The sequence below is a fragment of the Epinephelus fuscoguttatus genome, linkage group LG4 (assembly GCF_011397635.1).
Source record: "Epinephelus fuscoguttatus linkage group LG4, E.fuscoguttatus.final_Chr_v1".
Classification (NCBI taxonomy): domain Eukaryota; kingdom Metazoa; phylum Chordata; class Actinopteri; order Perciformes; family Serranidae; genus Epinephelus; species Epinephelus fuscoguttatus.
In genome coordinates, this window is record NC_064755.1 from 8409224 (window position 1) to 8430712 (window position 21489).

The following is a 21489-nucleotide window of genomic DNA, read 5'->3' on the forward strand; positions in this document are numbered from 1 at the left end:
ATGGAATCCAGACATTGTTAATGTTATTATTTAGACCTGTGCTTGTCATACTGCGACATGTCAAAATGTCTTCCATGAAAATGACCTACTATAAGTACTTCTGTTCTACTCCAAGTGTTCAAATGTGCAGTAATTTGGTTCTAATTGAGTGCAGATCAACATGAGTCAAATTACATTCAATGCATGGTACTGCTGGGCTCCACCGATCACCAATTACATTAGCTTGTTTTGTCCCATTAAAAAAAACTACTACCAAAAACTCAAATCCACCCCCTGCTGAGGAGTCAATGGAATTTCTAACAAAGCTCTCAGAAAGCCATTTAATGGTTCAGCAAGCTTTAATGCAAAGCCAATACAAGCTTTTATACAGGAGTTACTCAATGTGGCTGTACACACACTGATTGTACGAACACTATTTGTAAGCTGCACAAGCAAAAACAAGATAAGCTGTCAAATTGTTGGCATTAAAAGCAAAGAGGCATTTACGGTGCCTTCCAACAAGCTTACACTCGGATGTACCTGCAAAATAACATATTGTTGTCTTTAAGTAATCCAAGCCACATGTGTAGGGTCTCTGAGTTTTATAAGAGCCAGTTGCCCTATGAAAGGCTCTGTGCTCTGCCAAAGGGTGACATTAAATTACTCTAATGGTAAAGCCAGATGGGGAGAGAGAGGCAGGGAGAGAAAGAAAAATAGACCGGAGAGTGAGAAAGAGGAAGAAAAATGAGAGATTAACAGCACTGTACTAAACACACATACAGTCTCTCATACTGATGCTGCTGTCAGATACTGGAATGATAATGAAATCCATAGTGCTTATATGGGGGAAAAAAGTGCACTTGGACAAGCTGTCATTGTCCTCGCACACTTGACCTTCTGTTTGCACAGGTCACTTTGATTTTGCCTTTATTAGTATCACAATTAGGCTCAGCAACCACCAAATTGGCTTGTAACTTGATGACATTCCCCGCCACAATTAATTTTTACCCACATTTGACGGCTTGGCGGTTGTTAATTTTAAAGTCTTGAGCAGTTAATTGACAATAACTTTAACTCCAGGCAATGAATAATTACTATCCCAGAGTCTCTTATTACATTTAAATCACATACTTACATGAATTATCATGCAGCCCTAACCAGTGTTTAAAAAGTACGATGGTGTAGACTACAGCTGAAATAATCGGTCCATTATTTGATTTGTTGCTCAACAGAATCTGGAACTATTTTGATAATCAATCAATTATCTAAGCAATTTTTGTGCAAAAATGCTGAACATTTGCTGATTCCAGTTCCACCAATGTGAGTATTTGCCGCTTTTCTTCCTCTTACATTATAATAAATTGAATATCTTTACGGTTCAGACTGTGGGTCAGACAAAAAAAAAAGCCATTTGAAGATGTTACCTTGGGCTCCTGTAAAACTGTGATTGACATTTTAATCTCATTTAGGTTTAATAGACCAAATAAAACGATTATAAAAGAAAATAACTGGCAGATCGATTGATAATGAAAATAATCTTTAATTGCAGCCCTAGGGGAGTGACACATTTCCAAGCAACAGTGCCAAAAGTTTGGTCACAACAACAAACTTTTTGCAATTGAGTGGGATGGGTACCATTTCAAAATCTTCAAACTCTTCGCCACTCACAACATTATCAATGGAAAAAATAAGCCTTCCTTACCACATTCATCTGTGTTAAATCATGTGTTAACATAAAAGGTTGTTCAGGGATAATAAATGAAATGTACTCTGTAATAAATACAGTACAGTGTAATATTAACTATACAACTATTTAAATCCTGAAATATCATTTATTCTGTTCAGGCATTTAGTGCCAACTTTTGGTACCTGACAGGTTGCAATGATCAGTTCCATAAGCCCTACACATGAGCATGTCACTGCACCAGTAACTGGCTGATCAGGGGTCACCTGTATGACTGCAAAGACCAGTGCAAACAGCAGCTACAGCAGCTACGAATACCCTGAACACCAGAATAAATGCTGGCATTGTACATCTCTGTAAACAACAGATATGTAATATTTGTACATTTTATATGTTGAAACTTGACAAATCTTAACATTTCAACAATGCTGTGGTAAATGTGTGGTTATGTCTAGGCACAAAAACCACTTGTTAAGGGTTACAGAAAGATCCTGTTTTGGCTGTGTTGTTGGTCTCAAACAGTGGTAGCCACCTCGCCAAGGTTTCACACTATTCATCATCCTCTCCACCTCCCGATGACAAATCCTCTTCATGTGTAATCTCAACTTTGTCACTGTAGAAATAATAATGCTACATATGAAATGTACAAATGTTATACGTAGTTGGCAGAAATGTACAATGCCAACATTGCCAATGATTGGGCAGTGCAAAAAGTTCTTAATAATTTAACTGAAAATCTGTTTACATAGGAAAAAAAAACATACACGGAAGGTGGTGCAACCAAAGAAATAAGGACAGAATGTTAAGCGAGAGAGAGATGCAGGCATAAAGGAGACTGAGTGGAAATGATGCCATTAGCCCAGAAGAGCTCGGCTCAACACAAACCGAAAGCAAACCAAATCTCCCCCTCTCTCCCTCTTGGTCAAAGGGCTCATTTGGCTCCACTGACTATAAACAACACTCTAAACAAACCAAATAAACGCTAGAAAGTAAGTGCTCCCTCCTTTTCCCCCCTCTCCAATCTTCCCTCCTCTCCTCTGTCTCCCTGTCACATGCGCTCAACTCCCGTTTAATGTCCTGCAAATGAAGCGGATTTATTAATGTGTAATTAAGTAATAATCATCACTACATAATGCATGAGAGACTCAAGGGGCTAAGAGCTGGGAGAGAGAGAGGGAGAGATAGGATAGCGAGACTGCCTGAGCAGACAGAGAAGGAGATTTCTGCTGCCTCGCCTCGCTAAAGACACACATTAAAAACGGATTAATCCATTGAAATAATATTTTGATAAGAGAGAAGCCATGCTCTCTCATTGCTTCCTCCGGCTCACCCCTCCCTTTCTCTCACCCCGTCAGCTAGTTTCATGGCCCATCATCACGCCATTAGTCCGTGTTCAATTAACAGACTGCAATTAGTCAAGTCCCCCCACTGTTAACAAGGCCTAATCACTGTAAGGGCTAGACTGGTCAAGTAAATCGTAGGAACTTAGTTGCAGTGGTTAAACATGGAGGCGCAGTAATATAACTAATACTACTGTTTGTTATTGCTAGAAATTGGTATTTAAAAAAACAACAACTTAATACTAATACTCTAACATTCTTAAATACAGTGCATTATGATTAGGGCTGGGTGATGAAGAGAACATTAAATATCCAAGTATACTTGACCAAATACCTCCATATCGATATTGTGACAAAACTGTAGGGTTGGTGCTTTATTTTGATAAATAATCATCAGTAAGGTGGACATAATGACTATGGGGGTAAAGACTAAAAATAGGACAGCTAAAACAATTCAGTAAGTTCAGAAAATTACATCACTTTACTGTAATGCAGCATTTAAAACCAGGACAAAACAGCACTTACGATATTACCATCAGCCAAAATCCAATCACAATATCCATATAATATCGATATGTTACCCAACCCTAATTGAAATAATTATCTAAAATTTGCATGTAAATGAAAACAACATTCAAAATAACAGCCTTACAGTATTACATATGCAGCTTTTACAGAGTGTGCAAAAACAGGAAATAAAAATAACAAAATTTGCTTTAATACAGTCCATGCCCTAACTCCTGGGAATATAAGACTTGGTTGTTATTAGGGGTGGGAGAAAAATACCAATACAGCATAGTATCGCGCTATTTTGCATGGCAATATTGTATCAATACACACAGGCTAAGTATTTATTTTTGTTATATATATTATTAATACTGCAAATACAAGTTAAACTTTTGGTAGCCTAATAGAATAATGAAATTAATTGCTTTTTCAGCCCACTAGATACATTTTTGCTGCAATAAAAAAAGCTTTAAGTGAGATGAATAGACTGAAAGCTTTATCTTGGTCAATAATACAGATGTTGACAAGTTTTCCCTTGGGGACAGAATTGGGAGTTGAAAAAAGGTCATTAATCGCAATATGTTATCGCAATACTCAACAGATCGCTAAGTGTTTAAAATTGCAAAAATATTGTATCACGACTTGAGTTTTGTGATAATATCAAATCATGAGGCCTCTGGTGATTCGTACCCTTGGTTATTATTGGTTGCAATACATTTGAAGTGATCTGGGTTTAAAGTCAGGTGAAAGCAGTAAATGTAATCTGAAATAACCAAAATGATGCATATGTGGGTCATAAGCAAACAATCTCCCTCTTCAGGAAAACTGTGACTAAGTTAAGTTACAATAAAATATCATCATTTTACCCCTCACCTGCTGATTTCCAGGGGAAAAAAACAATCCTTTCCAGACCATGGCTATTCAGAGTCAGTGCAAATCTAAAGCAGGAGATGGCTGAGGTGGGACTTTGTGCTTCTTTGTTATTGTTTTGGCATGCCTGGCTGGCCAGTAAGTCCGTAAGCCAGCCAGCCAGTCAGAGTTGGGTGAGCAGGTGAAAGACAGAAGAACATGAAAACACAGATAATCCCCCGGCGATGCTCACCTCGTCCTGGCCTCCATCGCTCCCTCCCCCCCTGCCCACTCACCTGCTGTGTGCCACTGTGCTGCCCCCAAACACCTCTCCTCTCTCTCCCCTTTACCCTTCAACCCCTTTTTCTCCTCCATCTCTATCTCTCGCTCTCTCCTCCATCCCTCTCTCCATCTTCCCCCAATACCAGGTCTTGCCAAGCTGTCAGTGGGGCAAGGTGTGGAGGGGAGATAGCAGCGGCACGCATGTACACACACAGATGCATGAGTACACATACACAAAACACATGGTGCTTATGCAAGCTAGCCTACAAGGGCTGTGTTACCTTTACCGCGCACACACACACAGAGTGGTGGTCGTCCGCCTCAGCTTTGCTTCGCTCTGCTTCGCTTGGCTGCCTGACTAAAGCTAAGCTCTCGTTATCCAGGCTGCTGAGACCAGGCTGCCTTAGTGACACACACACTCTCACACACACACACAGAGACACACACAAGGCGTGCATGTCCATGATGCATGCAAACACAAATACAAGAATGTAGATGTTGCAAGCTTAAGTACGCACACGTACACACACACACACACACACACACACACACGTTCACTCACTGACAGAGCAATGACAGAGCAGCAGTGGAGAGATTCACTGGTCCACAGCAGCTGATTTGTTCACTGACAAACTGCACCGAGCATCAACAACACTACAGCAGGGGGCAATAACAACCACATTCAACCACATCTTACACATACTGATTAAGTGGAGATATTCATTCAACACCACTCCAAGCAAATGCTGAAGCAATAACTTGACTGATGACTACATAGTCAATTTACAGAAAAATGACTTATCAGGACTACTTAAGTAATTTATCGAACACTCACTGGTTACAGCTTCAAAAATGTGACGATTTGCTTGTTTTCTGTCATTGCATATATTTATAAACCTAATGTTTTTGTTTGATTTTGATTGTTCAATCAAATTTATCATCTGAAATTTATAGGAGTAAAACAATAATCAACTATATGCCCTTACTGTGTGTTAAAAGCCATGCCCCCCAAACATTACAGCTATGTGTTTCTTTTTTCTTCACACAGACAATAATACAACCTGAAAAAATTACTGACGCACCCAGAAAAAGGAAAGAAATCTCCACAGTTTATGGGTGACTTAAAGGAAAGGGAAACAAAATAGAGACAAATACTACCAGCATGAAACTACTATGAAACTACACCTACAAAACAGTTGTCTTGTTCTTGTGTTGTCCTTTGTACAAGAAGAAGCCAGTGCATCACAGTCCTTTCTACATAATACTGTACTAATTGAAATAATCAGTAAGATACATGCCAAAACTAATTATAATTTGGAATGCTCTCTTTTAATGTTCCTCAAATTTCCACTTCATATGATGTAATATCCATTTAAAGCATTAAGTGTTGTTAGTAACTACAAACAGCATTTATTATTTTCATGCCAACTCAATTTCATATAGACAGGCTGTACGTATGAGCCAAAAACTGAAACCAGCTTTACAGTAGATTCCTGAGGAGGCTGTGGAATCTGAAAGCTACCGCATCACTCTCGATCACAACCCAGCCTGTTCTGTGGACTGAACTGAAAAACAATGGTTTCTAAAATGCGACAGTTTTCCTGCATGTATAGCCCACAGTAACAGATATTACAACCACAAACATATCCCAAAGCAAACACACTACCACACACTCCCAGCACTTTGTGTGTGGCATGTAAGTAGCCTCTCCTTCTATTGACAAAATGAATCCCACCCGACCTCACATGAAACAGGCTTAACATCAGGACCTATAGGAGAAGCTGGAATCCTCCAATTAAAAATCATGCTGTTCATCAAACTAAACACCCAGTTTAAACCACTGTCAGAAATCTGTTCGCTTCCCAGATTTTTACAGAAAGGGAAAGCCTATATGGCGGAGGAAACGGGGGAGGGGGTGGCAACCACATGGTCACTCCGTCCCGTTGCCCATCTGGGTCCCATAAAGGAAACATGGAGGCCAAGGCCACCACATGCCCTCATGCAAGATGCCCAGTCACCCATGCACTGCAATGAATACTATTTTATGGTAATGGGGGAAAATGCAGCTTCCTTCAGTAAAATAATTATAGTTATAATACTGCTTTTTAACATAAGAATTTTAATCCAGTACCTATGGACTTTTCTTGAACTTTAGAAAAATGAATCTGTAAATGCCACAGCTAGTCTTCATATGTGTTCAACCTTGCAAGAGTAATTTTTAAAGTCTGAAGTGAGGCCTAAAAACCCTGAGAAATGGAAAACATTCACAATAATATCTTAAAATCTAAGATGAAATACATTCATGCCCAGGGCTGTATTGTACTTCCTTTAAAACGTGGGAAATTTTAACATTTGGAGAGAAAATTAGAATTCAAAATCCAACTTGGAACATTTTTATGGCATAAAATGAAGCTATAAAGACATATAATGTGGGGGTTAAGTGACGTGATTTGGGGTCAACCAGCCAAATTTACCACAACAAAGCAGCAGTGGGCTGTTCAGAGCAAGTGCAATATGGGAATAATCCAGATTACATGGGCCCATTAACCAAGTGAATTACAACAAGTTGATCCAAAAGCGCAACCCACGCTGACAGAAAAACGATACACCAGTGTATCATCTTTCAAGTTCTGACAGTGTGGTAGCTAATTGAAAACAATTAGCCCAGTGGACCAGCGGACAGAGAAATTAAACTGGAGCTGTTTGTGAGCTCATTTCTGACTAAGATGTGTCCATGTGAAACAATTAGTAGACGGCAACATTACCCTAAATTACCCGTCCCCATACATTAGAATCATTTTAACAATGTCGTGACCAATTACAAACAATTAGTGAACCAACAGTAAAAGTGAGCTAACACACAAACTGTTAAGGTGAGAGACGCCTATGTTGTTAAACTACACACAGCTATGGTTGCGACCCTTTGGGGGAAAAATAAATTAAATTAGCTAACAAGCACCAGAGTGAAATCTTTGGTTTTGGTCGCGTTGGCTTCTTTTCCTACTCCTGAGTGAAGTGTCCGTTCACATGAGGTACAAAATTAACTGTTTCTTACCTTTAACGGAGCGCGGTTTGGCCTGTTTTCGTCTAGACATCTCTGGTCTCGAACTGCTTTCTTAATTTTTATTCTCTAATTGTTTTTGTTCCGTTCCGTGTTTTCAGCTAACCATACAGGCGGACACAGTCGGGTTATCTTTCCTCCTCCTCCACCACTTCGCTGCTGCTTCTTCGCCTGTTGCAATGCGGCAGCTTCAGTCTCTGATTGGGAAACGGCCGTTAGTCCAACGACAACAAACCACACACACCGGGAGTGGAGCGGCTTGGAGGCGACACTCGGCTCCTCTGATGCGTTTTCTTCCTCAACGGTCGCTCGGGCTCGCGCAACCTGTAGCATAAACGGGAGCAACTTCCCGTTAGTATCCCCGTCTTCTTCGTTACAACGTGCCCCGACGCAGACAGCTTTGCTCTTTTTTTATATCTTCTCTTTTTCCCCTGCACGCGTTTTGCTTTCTCCGGTGCAGCCCGGGCGCTCGTGCCGCTCCGACTTCTTCCAGCACTACGGACCGGGGCGCGAGCTGCCAGCCACGCGCGCGGCAAACACCTGAGCAGGTCCTGCGCGGTATTGAGGAAAAGTGACAGCGGCACCGTCCGAGTGCGAGGTGTCGGTGCCACAGCAGTACGTGACGGTCCAGGTGAAGAGAGGCGACGGAGAATGTTCCGGGAAATTGCTTTCAAAATGAAACGTGGCTTCTTCCCCCGCGCTCCTCGCGGCTTCGTCGGGGCTGTTTTAGTTTATCGAAAGTATTTCAGTCTGTTTTGTTTTGGGTTTTCCTCCAGGAAAGCGGCACCGACCTGAACCGACCAGCCTGCTGTGTTCCGTCCCGCTAATCTACACTAGGCAGTGGTGGTGGTCTGGTGGCATGGACATTGCGCTCTTCCCCAGCATCTCCACCCCGAGGGGAATACTGCTTTTACAACCCACGCTTTCTTTTTGTTAATATTTCTCAATGCCTTACCGGCGGTATTAATAGCAGCCTAATATTTCTACCAGTCTAACCCTTCGCTAGCCTCTGTCTCCCTGCTTTTTCTTTGTCCTGACTCTGGCTACCAGTCTCCCTCCTCCTCCTCTGCCTGCCTCTGCTGGCGGGGCTGCGGCGCAGACACACATAATAAAGCCAAGGCAGGCAGTGCTTGGCTGGAAATGTAGCCGCGTCCCAGCAGGGGGATGTGAGAGAAGGGTCCCGGCGGGGGAGCGCTCTGATCCCGCAGGGAGCAGCTCGGCACAGCCCGGGTTGGCTGAGGCAGAGAGGCAGGAGAGAGGCAGGCTGGGCTGACGGAGAGAGAGGGGAGGCAGGGGGAGAGTTAGGCAACAGCGCCCAGCTGTGGCCGACCGGCACAACTACAACAGGGACTCCGAGAATACAGAGGGAGGAGGCAGAGGGAAAATATGGACTTGGATTAAAGTGGGATGTGGAAGAGGCCCTAAAGTTGAGACGTGAAATAAGCAGGCCTAAGTTTGACAAATAAAATCAGTGTGTTTTTGGACGGTGACAGTGATGGAATTATTATGTCACCGGTAGGGTTGGGAATAAGAGTAACTCATGATAAGATGCTATCATGATAGCTTGTCCATGATAACGATGGTATCACGATATTGCTTAGTAGTTCTGCCATTCTTGATACATTGCAAGATAATCATCTACGATACATCACAAGTGAAGAAAAAATACCCCTAAAAAGGCAACAATCAGGAATTATGTAGTGATTGACTGCATTGTAGTGTCAGTTTCACAGAATTTGACAATTGAGATGAAACAATGTGAGTCTTAGCTTCAGGCCTCTTTAACACACACTCACACACTGTATTCATTTTAGGATGAATCACAGTTATGGTGGCATTATCCATTTTCTCCTTGACAAGATCCCGATGGTGACGGGGAAAGGTGTTCATTGTGTTGCCATGTACTTTCACAAGACAATTCTTGTATTTCATCTAGTCTATATCAGTTGTACCATTTGTGTTGTAAAAGCAAGTGACTTTTGCAAGTGACTTTAAAGATGACAAGAAAGATGATAAAGATCTCTGATTCCCGTCAATTCTTGTCTTGTGTGACACCAAGTGAACTGAAAGTTATTCTAAATTATGTTAAGTAGCCTATGTAACTTTACATCAAGTACGCTAATGACCCCCAACCAAGTTCAAACCCTGAGGTGGAGGGAGCCCTTCTGTGCCGAGTTTGCATGTTCTCCCCGTCAGCATGGGTTTTCTCTGGGTACTCCGGCTTCCTCCCACAGTCCAGAGATGTGCAGGTGAGGTTAACTGGTGATTTTAAATTACCCGTAGGTGTGAATGTGAGTGTGAATGGTTGTCTATTGTGTGTTAGCCCTGCAATAGTCAAGGGACCTGTCTAGGGAGTACCCTGTCTTGCGCCCAATATCAGCTTGGATAGGCTCCAGCCTCCCCCCTCAACCCCCAACAGGATAAGCAGTTACGGAAAATGAATGAATAAACCTAAAATGTAATTTTAGGTCTGCTAAACCTGACCTACAAAATTTTACTTTCCTTAAACCTAGATAACTTTTGCTAAACCTAACCTACATAACTTTAATTTTCCTAAACCTAATATGTCCCTTTAATTTCGCTAAACCTAATCTACATAACTTTACTTTTCCATCCATCCATTCATTTTCATCTGCTTATCCAGGGCTGGTTTGTGGGGGCAGCAGACCAAGCAAAGCACCCCAGACATCCCTCGCCCCAGCAACACTTTCCAGCTCCTCCTGGGGGACCTCAAGGGGTTCCCAGGCCGGACGAGATATGTAATCCCTCCAGCGTGTTCTGGGTCTGCCCCGGGGCCTCCTACCAGTGGGACGTGCCCCGAACACCTCCAGCAGGAGGCATCCAGGAGGTATCCTGATCAGATGCCAGAGCCACCTCAACTGACCCCTTTAGACACGAAGGAGCAGCGGCTCTACTCCGAGCTCCCTCAGGATGTCCGAGCTCCTAACCCTATCTCTAAGGCTGAGCCCAACCACCCCACGGAGGAAACTCATTTCCACCGCTTGTATCCGCGATCTCATTCTTTCGGTCACTACCCAGAGTTCATGACCATAGGTGAGGGTTGGGACATAGATGGACCAGTAAATTGAAAGCTTTGCTTTCTGGCTCAGCTCCCTCTTCACCACAACAGATTGGTGCAGCGCCCACATCACTGCAGAAGCCACACCGACCCGCTGATCCATCTCACGCTCCATTCTACCCTCACTCATGAACAAGACCCCAAGATACTTGAACTCTCTCACTTGAGGCAGTAACTCTCCTCCAACCCGGAGAGAGCAAACCACCGGTTTCCGACAGAGGACCATGGCCTCAGACTAGGAGGTGTTCACTCTCATCCCAACTGCTCCAGTGCATGCTGGAGGTCATGGCGTGATGGAGCCAACAGAACCACATCATCTGCGAAAAGCAGGGATGCAATTCTGAGGTTTCCAAACCAGACCCCCTCCTCCCCCGGCTGTGGCTCAAGATCCTGTCCATGAAGATCACAAACAGGACTGGTGACAAGGGACAACCTTGGTGGAGGCCAGCACCCACTGAGAACGTAGTTGACTTCACACCAAGTATGCGGACACAGCTCTCACTTTGGTCATATAGGGACCCAATGGCTTTTGCTAAATGTAATATGTAACTTTACTTACACTAAACTTTACTGAGGTAAATTTATATTAAGTACATAACCTAATAACGCCCAACCATGATTCTTTTCCTAAACCTAACTTATACTCAACCTTTGCCAAACCTAACCCATATTATTCTATGTTAAGTGCGTAACCTAATTCTTTTCCTAAACCTAACTTACCCGACTTTACTGCTCTAAACCTAACCTATGTACCCTTACATTAAGTACATAACCTTATGTTAGGTACGTAACACAATGACAACCAATGATGATTTTTTTTCCTAAACCTAACCTAACCAATAGGGCACTAGTCTATAAAATCCGATATCATACAAACTGTTGTATGAAGATGTGTTGCACCAGGTGCAAAGGTATCTAGTTTTAAATACAAACACTACTCAGCTGTGGAGGACGTGCCATGGTATCAGCCAGCAGCCAGTGTCACAACATGTCACTCTCAACCCCCACTCGCAGTGTCAGTCTTTTGTATCTGTGCATTAAACATTTCTAGTGGGTCTCTTAATTTGATAACATGCCGCTCTCTTGTGTGGCTTTACTAGTTAGGCCAATTTCAGGCCACTGGAGGCTGTGACAAGAAGTTTGTCTTTTTATACTCACTCACTCAAAACCAGAATTCCCAAAACAATACAAATGGTACTGGATGCAAATACCACGTTATGAGTGGACAGAGGAAACTTAATTCATGAAAGTAGTTCCATGTTTGTCACTAAGAAGAACTTACACAGTGAAGGAATTTCCACAGTGTCCACAGTTACTGTGGAGTTAAAGTTGCTCTTTTGATTTAAACTCAGCTTTTTGTTGCTCCTCACGAAAGTCCACATTTGACTTTGTAGACAGCAGCTGTGATCAGCCTGAATCACCACAAAAGCTTCAGTCAAAATTTACTTTAGAGGCACTTGTGATTTATCATTAACAAAGTAATGATAACTCTGTAAGCAGCTATCATTCCTCTTAATGACAAAAAGGCTGATAAAATTTTGGTCAGAAATTGTTTATGTGTGTCCTACACTTTGACAAAGCCCATCAATGTTACAGATAGTCTCCACTTTTTATTGTTGGTGTCCATCCTCTGTACAGCACCTAAAAAGAATTTTTGTGCATATCCTTTCCCTTTTGTAGGCTTCCAAAAAAGGAAGAAAAAAAGCCCCGCAATCCCAATGCAGACACAAGTTTGAATTTGATGTTTTGTAGACTAGTACAATTTTATATCTAGTTTTTTAGCCCAGGAATGCAGAAAAACTAAGGCAGAAATAGCAATAATGAGCTTGCAGGAAACAGAGGCATGTAATGGTCAATTCCCTCCACACAATTTCTTCAAAGGATTTGCTCACAGTTTTGGAATGTCAGACATTTTTTCATCTTGAAACGTTCCCCGTTTCTTGAGCGTTTATCATTTCACTTTTTCACTTCATTTGTGGTGGATTAATTTCTTTGGGACACTTTCTGACAGGATTAGTCTAAGCCTATTCATTTAGGCTGAGCAGAACCTATCCGTGCGAAATGAACATTTTCCGCACTTTACAGTTCGAGACCACATGAAACGTCTGCTTCTATCCAGTCATAAGCATACAAGAACATAGACCTTTGTGTTGCAGTGATGTACTGTCAAATGTTTAAAATCTGATGAGCCATTTTCTTTAAAGAAACAAAATACCCCTGTGTCCTCCATTGCCCTTTTCTATGGTGCTTTGTGAATGCCCCCTCCAAAGAGAAACCTTTTTTTCATCGGAGGGCACTCTCTGTCACAGTGAAAATAAACCGTTTGACTTACTGTATAAACATAATTCAATTAGCCACACCAGTGTGTGCATGCATGTGTGTGTCCGTGTGTGTGTGTGTGTGTGTGTGTGTCTGTGTTTGTGTGTCTTCTTCAAAGCTCCTTTATTTCCAGTAAAGAAAAGAGGGACACGTCTGTGGACAATATAAAGCAGACAAAGAGGGAAAAAATGAAAATCACTGGGTGCTTTGTTCTTCACTCTCTGCTCCAACTGAGCACTCTCTGACCGCAGCTGAGCTTTTCCATGTTGCCTCTCCCCCCCCCTCTCTCTCTCTTTCTCTGTCTCTCACTGTCTCTCAATCTTTCCCTCTCCTCTCTCTCTCTGGTTGTCATGGATAACTGGGTAACGTGGAGCTCCCTGTGCTGACCAGCAGGACCACTGCCCTCCGCAGATTGAGCCTCCCTGCTACCCCCAGCCCCACCCCGTCCTCCCATGGAGAGACAGCGCAGCCTTTAAGATTGACCCCCCATTGGGTTAAGGAAGGTGGGGGGCTCTTGTCTATCTGCCCTCCTTTTGTCCCCCCCCCCCCCCACTTCTGTCTCCCTCTGCCTCACCCTCCAACCTTCACCTCTCCCCATATGAAATGAGTGCACGCCAGGAGACCCATGTGTGCATTTCTGTGTGTGTGTGTGTGTGTGTGTGTGTGTGTGTGTGTGTGTGTGTTTGTGTGTGCACGTGCAAAGCTCCCCCAGTGTGACTGCCGCTGGCATGGAGGGGCAAAAGCCCTCACTCAGTGGTTGGTCCCCCCTCCACTCCTGTCTCCCCTTCTCGTTTCTGCCGGTAAATACAAAGAGTGGGAAAAAAGCCCACATTACAAGCTCCTTAAGGGTCAAGGACAGGCCCCAGTCTGAATAGCTTCTAAGAGTGGTATTGTTGAATCACATAGCTAGCGATTACACCCTCTGTCATCTCCGCGCGGATTTGGCTTTTTTATGCACACAACAAGAGAACATCAAGTAACAGGCACTGAATAAGTCGGCCAACAGACATGCAGTGGGAATTGATACAGACAGGACATCAATGGAATAAACCAGGGGCAGATGTAGAATTACAGCCCCAAAAATGGGGATTTGGCTTAAAGATTTCATACCTTAACAACAATCTGGTTTACAGTGATGTGGAATGTTAGAGTACTGAGATTATGACACAGAAAATATGGTGCCAGACGTTTGTGTGTTTTCATGAATACATTCTGTATAATGTAGCTGTAGTGAGACAGTCTCATTACAAAACCTTTCTTTGATCTACTCATGTATAAATATCGAGTTTGATGAAGTAACCAGCTTTAAGGAAAACTTCATCCACAAAATAATCACTTGTATATCAATTGCTCACCCTGTGTTATATTATTTTTGAGGAAAAGTTGTTTTTGTTTTTTTCCACATGCCTCCATAGTGAACAAAGAATCAAAAACTGACAAGTAAAGTAAGTAAATGGGGGCCACGTATTTTAACTCTCACACAAATCGTGCAGTATAATCCAAATCTCATTTATCCAGTTGTAAACTCAGTACTTACCAAACACATGCATTTTTGCTAAAATGTTGCTCATTGGTTAATGTACACACCAAACCAACATTGGAAAACTAGCGGAAACAAGAGCCCCTTGCTGTGTCACCTCTCGCCACCATGTCTCAGCCAAAAAGTTGCACATGAACCTACCAAACTAAAAGCCAACAAGCGTGTATGATCTGGCCTGCGTGAGAAGACATACCCCTGCAAACCAGCAGATGGCGGTCGCCTGTAATCCTCATTCAAAAAGGGAAACCAGAAGACCGTCTTGACACTAGTCAGCCACAACACAATCCAGTGTTGACCTAGTCTTAACTTTAAGGGGAAATTCTAAGAAAACGTCAAAATTCTAAAAATTTTCTTAGAATTTCGTCACTAGGAGCAACTCTTAGCACTAGGAGGCTTTGTTAATAAGGCCCCTGATCTTCCAATTAGTCACTATCTCAATTATCTTTTAAGAGGACTGGGGGCGTCGGTGGCTTAGTGATAGAGCAGGCGTCCCATGTACAAGGCTGTTGCCGCAGCGGCCTGGGATCGACTCCAGCCTGTGGACCTTTGCTGCATGTCCTTCCCCCTCTCTCTCCCCCCTTCACACTTAAGCTGTCCAATCAATTAAAGGCTATAACGCCCAAAAAATATCGTTAAAAAAAGAGGACTCTAAACATCCAACTCATAGACCAAAAATTGTGAGGTCAGAGGTAGTCATTCAAATGCAGGTGCACCTCAAAGAGCTATTTTATATCTTTTGATGTGGTGTACATCAGACAAAACTCAACTGAGCGGTTTTTCTGATGGATTGTATTTAGATGACACTGCCACTATTTCAATAACTTTGTTATTCGTCGTTCGTTGGCTATGTCTAATACGATTTTCTTCTGAGGAGCTGGCCTTTAACTCTGTTCCTGATTCATTTAACTTTAGCCCTTTTTAGATAGGAATTGTGCAAATTTTCAGGAAAGCCCGATCAGTCTTTTTTCAGCATTGGCAGTATAAAAACAAAATCAGGGAGCGCGGCAAATTGCTGCCTACCTACTGTTGTTTATACAGAATGTGCCTTTTTCGGGGCAATGGGGGGCATGAGCAAATAACAAAATGTGTAGCTCAGCATGTGACATAAACAGTGACGTGGGAGGGAAGCCGCGGTTAGTCAGTCCTTCGGCGATTCTCTCGTAAGTCGGCCCGCTCTTCAACGTTCCTGTCATCTGACAATTTATGGCCTCTTCGTTTGCGAGGACAAGGAGGGCGCCCAATTCCTTGCCTCCCCAGTTGCTCATCTTTACAGTGTCTGTCAGGTTTGCGTTTCCCTCTTGCTACTAGCTGCTCGCTAATTCCTGCTATCGGCTGTTTCCTGTTAGTCTACCGCCAGTGGGTCGCATGTGCGGTGTCATCAACAGCTCCTCCCACAAGTCTTCAACAGCCCCTCGGTCTGTTTAAACTAAAAGGGTTCTGCCAATATGGCTACCCTACAAGGCAGAAAATTGGGCACCTTGGATCAACTCGCCAATCCGGCTCTGTGTGTCTAAACGTTCGCAGCTTGCCAGCAAAATGGCCCAACATGCGCGGAAAATCTGGCAGTATAAAAGGGGCTAATGTTAGGTTGATAGTGTAACTCAAAGTATAGGTCAAAATTTAAGAAAAGATTTGAGCAAAAATTAAGTATGTATTTGGGTTTCATCATTTTGGCATGCACAAGCTAATTTCTCTGACCTACTGGAAATGTATCCTCCCCTACTGCTACAGCTCACACTGACATTGTATTTTTGACATTAGTAATATAACCTACGTCATGTCATGAACACAATACGCTTATGAGAATTGGAATAACTTTTCACAAAAATTAAACAAATACAGCAAGCTTAGTTGCTTTTAACTTTGACTTTGGATTAAAACATTTTTGAAAAGTAATCAACCTAAGCAATATCAAATATTTCTACAATCTGATATTTAACTCTCAGTTTTGTTTTTTATTGTCCAGCATTTTGAGCCCCATTATTGAACAGATAAGTGGTAGTATCAAGAATGACGGAGCAAACCACACTGGCTGGAAGGTTTTTGTTCTTGTTGCTGCGCAGGAGACAGTTAGCACCTTGTATTAACTATAGACTGTATGAAAAAATGGATGTGACTGCAGCGTCATCATCCACTGGTTTGTAGACTTCTGCTTTGAAGCCTTGAGTTTGACGTTTCAACTGTTGCCATCTTGTTTTGTTTTGTTTTGTTTTGGGGTTTTTTTGTAGTCAAAATTGACCACATTTGGATGAGAGGCTGGTACTGTGGATCAGGGAGGAGAGGAAGAGGACACTATAGGCAGACAGCCTGTTAGCCAAAGCAGCCTGCCCTTTATTGTGCATAACTTTAAGCCTCAAATAAAATGTAAACAGTTTTGTTTGTACCAAGCTGTAAACATGTTTATTTCTGCTCTAAAGTTGAGCATTTTAATGTAGGTGTCTATGGGGATTGGTTGATTTCTGGAGTCAGCCTCAAGTGGCTGTTCACCGAACTACAGTGTTTGGCACTTAAGACGTTGGCTTAATTTTTCAGCCCCAGAGCCTGGTGCTTGGTGTTTACATTTGTTTCGGTGATTCAAACACAAGTGGACAGCCGAGACACATCACCATTCACACCTGTGTCTTTATGGTACATCTCAGCTGACCACTTGTATTTCGGATTTCATTACTCACTAAGTCACTTCTGCTAGAAGGTCAAGGGGCCCTGCGCACAGTTATTACATGTACACTCTCTCTGGCTGCTCGCTAGTCACGTTAGCAGTTGTGTCAGTACAGCTGGAGATATCATCAGCACAATTCAAGACATTTCCTTCCATAGGGGATAAGGATGGACGGCCACGCAAGATGCATGCTAATACCAAGTAAAAACAGATTCTATGTGATTCTTCAGGGCTCAGTGGAAAGGGATCAGTAAGCTTTAACAAAGTATTTTCGGGTCAGCAAACAGCATCTGGAGCCCCTTCCCACACACCTTCCTGAAATCCAAATGAAGGGGCTGCTTCTGACAGTTTACTTTCCCAAACCAAGCATGGCCACTTCAGGCATTGATTGATCAAGTGCGAAGTTCAGTTGGGGGAATAATTAGGCAGGATTTGGTTGACTATATCAAGCTCTCTCTTAGTTCTTTATACAACTACTTTGATCACTTTTTGTATGTACATGACAGCAGGCCGGGGGCGGCACGGTAGTGTGGTGGTTAGCACTCTCGCCTCACAGCAAGAGGGTTGCCGGTTCGATCCCGGGCGTGGGAGCCCTTCTGTGCGGAGTTTGCATGTTCTCCCCGTGTCAGCGTGGGCTCTCTCCGGGCACTCCGGCTTCCTCCCACAGTCCAAAGACATGCAGATTGGGGACTAGGTTAATTGATAACTCTAAATTGTCCATAGGTGTGAATGTGAGCGTGAATGGTTGTCTGTCTCTATGTGTCAGCCCTGCGATAGTCTGGCGACCTGTCCAGGGTGTACCCTGCCTCTCACCCGATGTAGCTGGGATAGGCTCCAGCCCCCCCGCGACCCTCAAGAGGATGAAGCGGTTAGAAGATGAATGAATGAATGAATGAATGAATGACAGCAGGCCATATGGCATCACTTTTACCTACAGACATGGTCAGATGACACATCAAACAAAACTTGTACATTTCAAGCATACCTTGACCTTTAACCTCCTACATGTTAAGCACTCAGAGCTAGCAGGTGAGAAGAAGAAGCTGGCAACACCATCTGTCACAGAGGTTACACACGCTGTCTGCAGCCCTTCAAAGGCCAGCAGTAGAGCTAGCAGCAATGAGGAAAGCTGCTGTGCACCTGGAGTTGGGCATTTTAAATTGGTAGGAAACAGAGAATAACACTTAAAGGAATACTACACCCCCAGAATAATCATTTGACACTCACCCTGTGTTGAAGTGAGTAAAGCTTTGTTTTTCTTACATGACTCCATGGTGAACGAAGAATCCAAAAACTGAAAAAATTCTTGATGAATGGATGAATATGTTTCATTGAAATTCTGTGCCCCAGCTTGTTCATTGGCCAAGAAGCAACAGGCATGGATGACGACAACAGGACTTCTGGCCAGTGAACAAGCTGGGAGATGGGATTTCAATGCAGAGTTCAAACTCACACGTACAGACATGCTACTCATGCATGAGACTGTTTATGCGGAAGGTTTTAGTGAAAATACGTGTGTTGGGAAAGTACTGATAAACAACTGGAAAAATAAGATTTGGATTATACAACAGAAGATGTGTAAGTGTTTGTGAACAGATGTTTTGATATAGTTTTGTTGTTGTTATATGTGTTCCCCTTTTACTTAAATTCATAATAATTTAATAATAAGTTTTTGGATTCTTCGTTCACCATGGAGGTATGTGAGAAAAACAAGTTTTCTTCACAAATTCAAAGTAACAAGGATGAGTAATTGATGTATAAATGATCGATGAATTATTTCTCTTTATAATAAACTAATTATGAATTCATTTAAAAATCTATTTTGAAAATTGGTTACTAGGTTTCTGAAGAATTACCCCCCCACATACAAGTACTAATATGCACATATACAGATTTTTGCCTCTGAGAAAAATTAAAACTATTTGCATGGATGTGCAAGCAATGAAATGTGATCAACAATCAGTGAGAATCCTTAACAGACCCATTACAAGCAAATTCTGCTGAATGCAGAGTCAGGGTCACACACTACTGAGAGCTGACTGCAGGGTCTGCACATCAGCGGGAACCTGCAGAATAGCTGTATGTATCTAGTAAATTCTCTCCTTTTGTCTTTCGTTTTGACACACACACACACACACACACACACACACACACAGAAACACACACACATGCACACACATTCTCCCTCGTAACACTCTATCCGTCTCCCAGGTATCAAAGCCTGATATTCCTGAGGTGAGGAGGCAGCACAGTCTATCCTCCACACCCTCACAAAGCGCTCCTGAACATCGGCCCATTGTGCTGCTTGCTTGCCTGCCACTAGCGGATAGAGTTCATGTTATATTTATGTAGCCTAAAGCACACTCTCTCCCTATCTTCCTTTATCACACTCTCCCTCCCTGCCTCCCATCTTTTTCTTTCTCCCTCTCTCCCTCTCTCCCTGTCTTCTGCTGTGTTGAACTCTCGCCAGCTCCACTAGGTCTCCCCTCTGCAGACAACAATGTTCCATCTCGTTGCTTGTGCCCTAGATATTGGCTATTTTTATATGGAATAATTAGACACATAACTGATTTAAATACTGCAAAGCCACATTCTTTTGTCTCCACTTAATGTGGGCTGGGTGCAAAATGCCAAAGGTGTAAAGTGCACATGCGTACGCGTGTGTGCATTTACATCGTTGTGTGTGTTCTAAAGTAATTGCTATTTGTTATGCAGGTATAGTTGGATAGAGATGTGGATAAAAGGTACGTTGATCTTCTGCATTATTCTATACCTGTGTGAATTTCAGTTCTGTGGATTTGTGGATGCATATGGTGTACCCACAAATCCACAAATGTGTGTGTGTGATTATGGTTGTGGGTGCTCACAGGAGGCAATAGCATGTGGTGTATGTGTGCGTGTGTGTGCGTGTGTGTGTGTATGTGTGTGTGTGTGTGTGTGTGGGCTGCATTCATTATCTGATCCGAAGGTGAGAACAAGGGAGAACATTTAGCCTGCGGTTACTTATGAATAAATATTCAGTATGGAGACACAGGAAAAAGATCAACATTATTTTTAATATTTGTTTTGAGCATTTGTTAAGCCTGTTATTCTATACACAGTCTCACTTGCCAACCGCAAGGTCTTTGCAGAGGTATTAGTGTATGTGTGTGAGACATAGTGTGGAGGCTGACTGCCACAGGATGCCAGCTGTCTGAAATCTCTAAAGAAAACAAAGATGGTAGTAATGATGATGATGATGATGCTTGTGTTGATTATGATTTTGCTTATGAGGATGTTGATTTGATCACTATTTAAATCTTCGTGGTTATTGGTATCATCATTATGATGACACTGTTTGTGATGATGATTGTGATGATGATGATGAATGTCAGACAGATGAAGGATGTTGGAAATGTATGTGCAGGGGTGCATTAACTCTAAAGCTACAGCCAGCTGCTGGTTAGCTTAGCTTAGCATAAAACCTGGAAGCAGAGGGAAACCAGTCCAGCCGCCATAAGAAAATGTTGGCTTTGTACATTTCTGCAGACCTTGGATACTTCAAATTTATATGTTTCATACATATACCAACATTTATAAAGTGACGTAGCTCTGATTACATGTGTATGAGCTGACTTTGTCAGGTTGAGGGCATGGTGGATGGCGTGACACATAGGCAGACCACTGTTTAAGACCAACAGAAGAAAAAACCTGTTGTTTTTCAGCGTAACATTGGCGTCTTTCTCAGCTGTGATTGTGGTGACAAAACCGAGTATTCTCAGCCAGGACATGTTTTTTTCCTAACCATAACCAAGTTTTTTGTGTGCTGTAACATAACTGCACATTACAACGTATCCTCACACAATGGTTGGTATGATATCCAATGAATATGCACCCCATGAATGGCTTAAAGAACAACTTCGGTATTTTTCAACCTGGGCCCTATTTCCCCATGTGTATGTGTGCGTATGATTCATGGGTACATCTCGTTCTAAAATTGGTTCAGTATTGAGGGAGGCGGATGCAACCGGGAGCCGCGAAACGAGCTAAAACGGTAACAGGGGCAAATGCGTCCCGTATAAGTTTGCGCATTACAAGTGCTTTTTTTCGCCACTGACTGGTTCAGATCGCCAGTGCTATGAGTGCTATGAGTGGAGTCAGCTGTCAGTCAGTGTTGGAGCAGAAAGAGGGAGGGCTGCCCTGCTGGGTAC

At 42.7% G+C, this 21489-nt stretch overlaps 1 protein-coding gene across 1 annotated transcript in view; it reads right to left on the minus strand.

The window, feature by feature from the left end:
* The window catches only part of znf423 (zinc finger protein 423), a 183281-nt gene extending 174314 nt beyond the window's left edge, over nt 1–8967 (minus strand). The window contains exon 1 of the mRNA XM_049575066.1: nt 7697–8967. Within this exon, the coding sequence (XP_049431023.1) occupies nt 7697–7736 (40 nt within the window). The 5' untranslated portion in view covers nt 7737–8967. The remainder of the gene's footprint in view (nt 1–7696) is intronic.
* Nucleotides 8968–21489: the final 12522 nt, after the last annotated feature.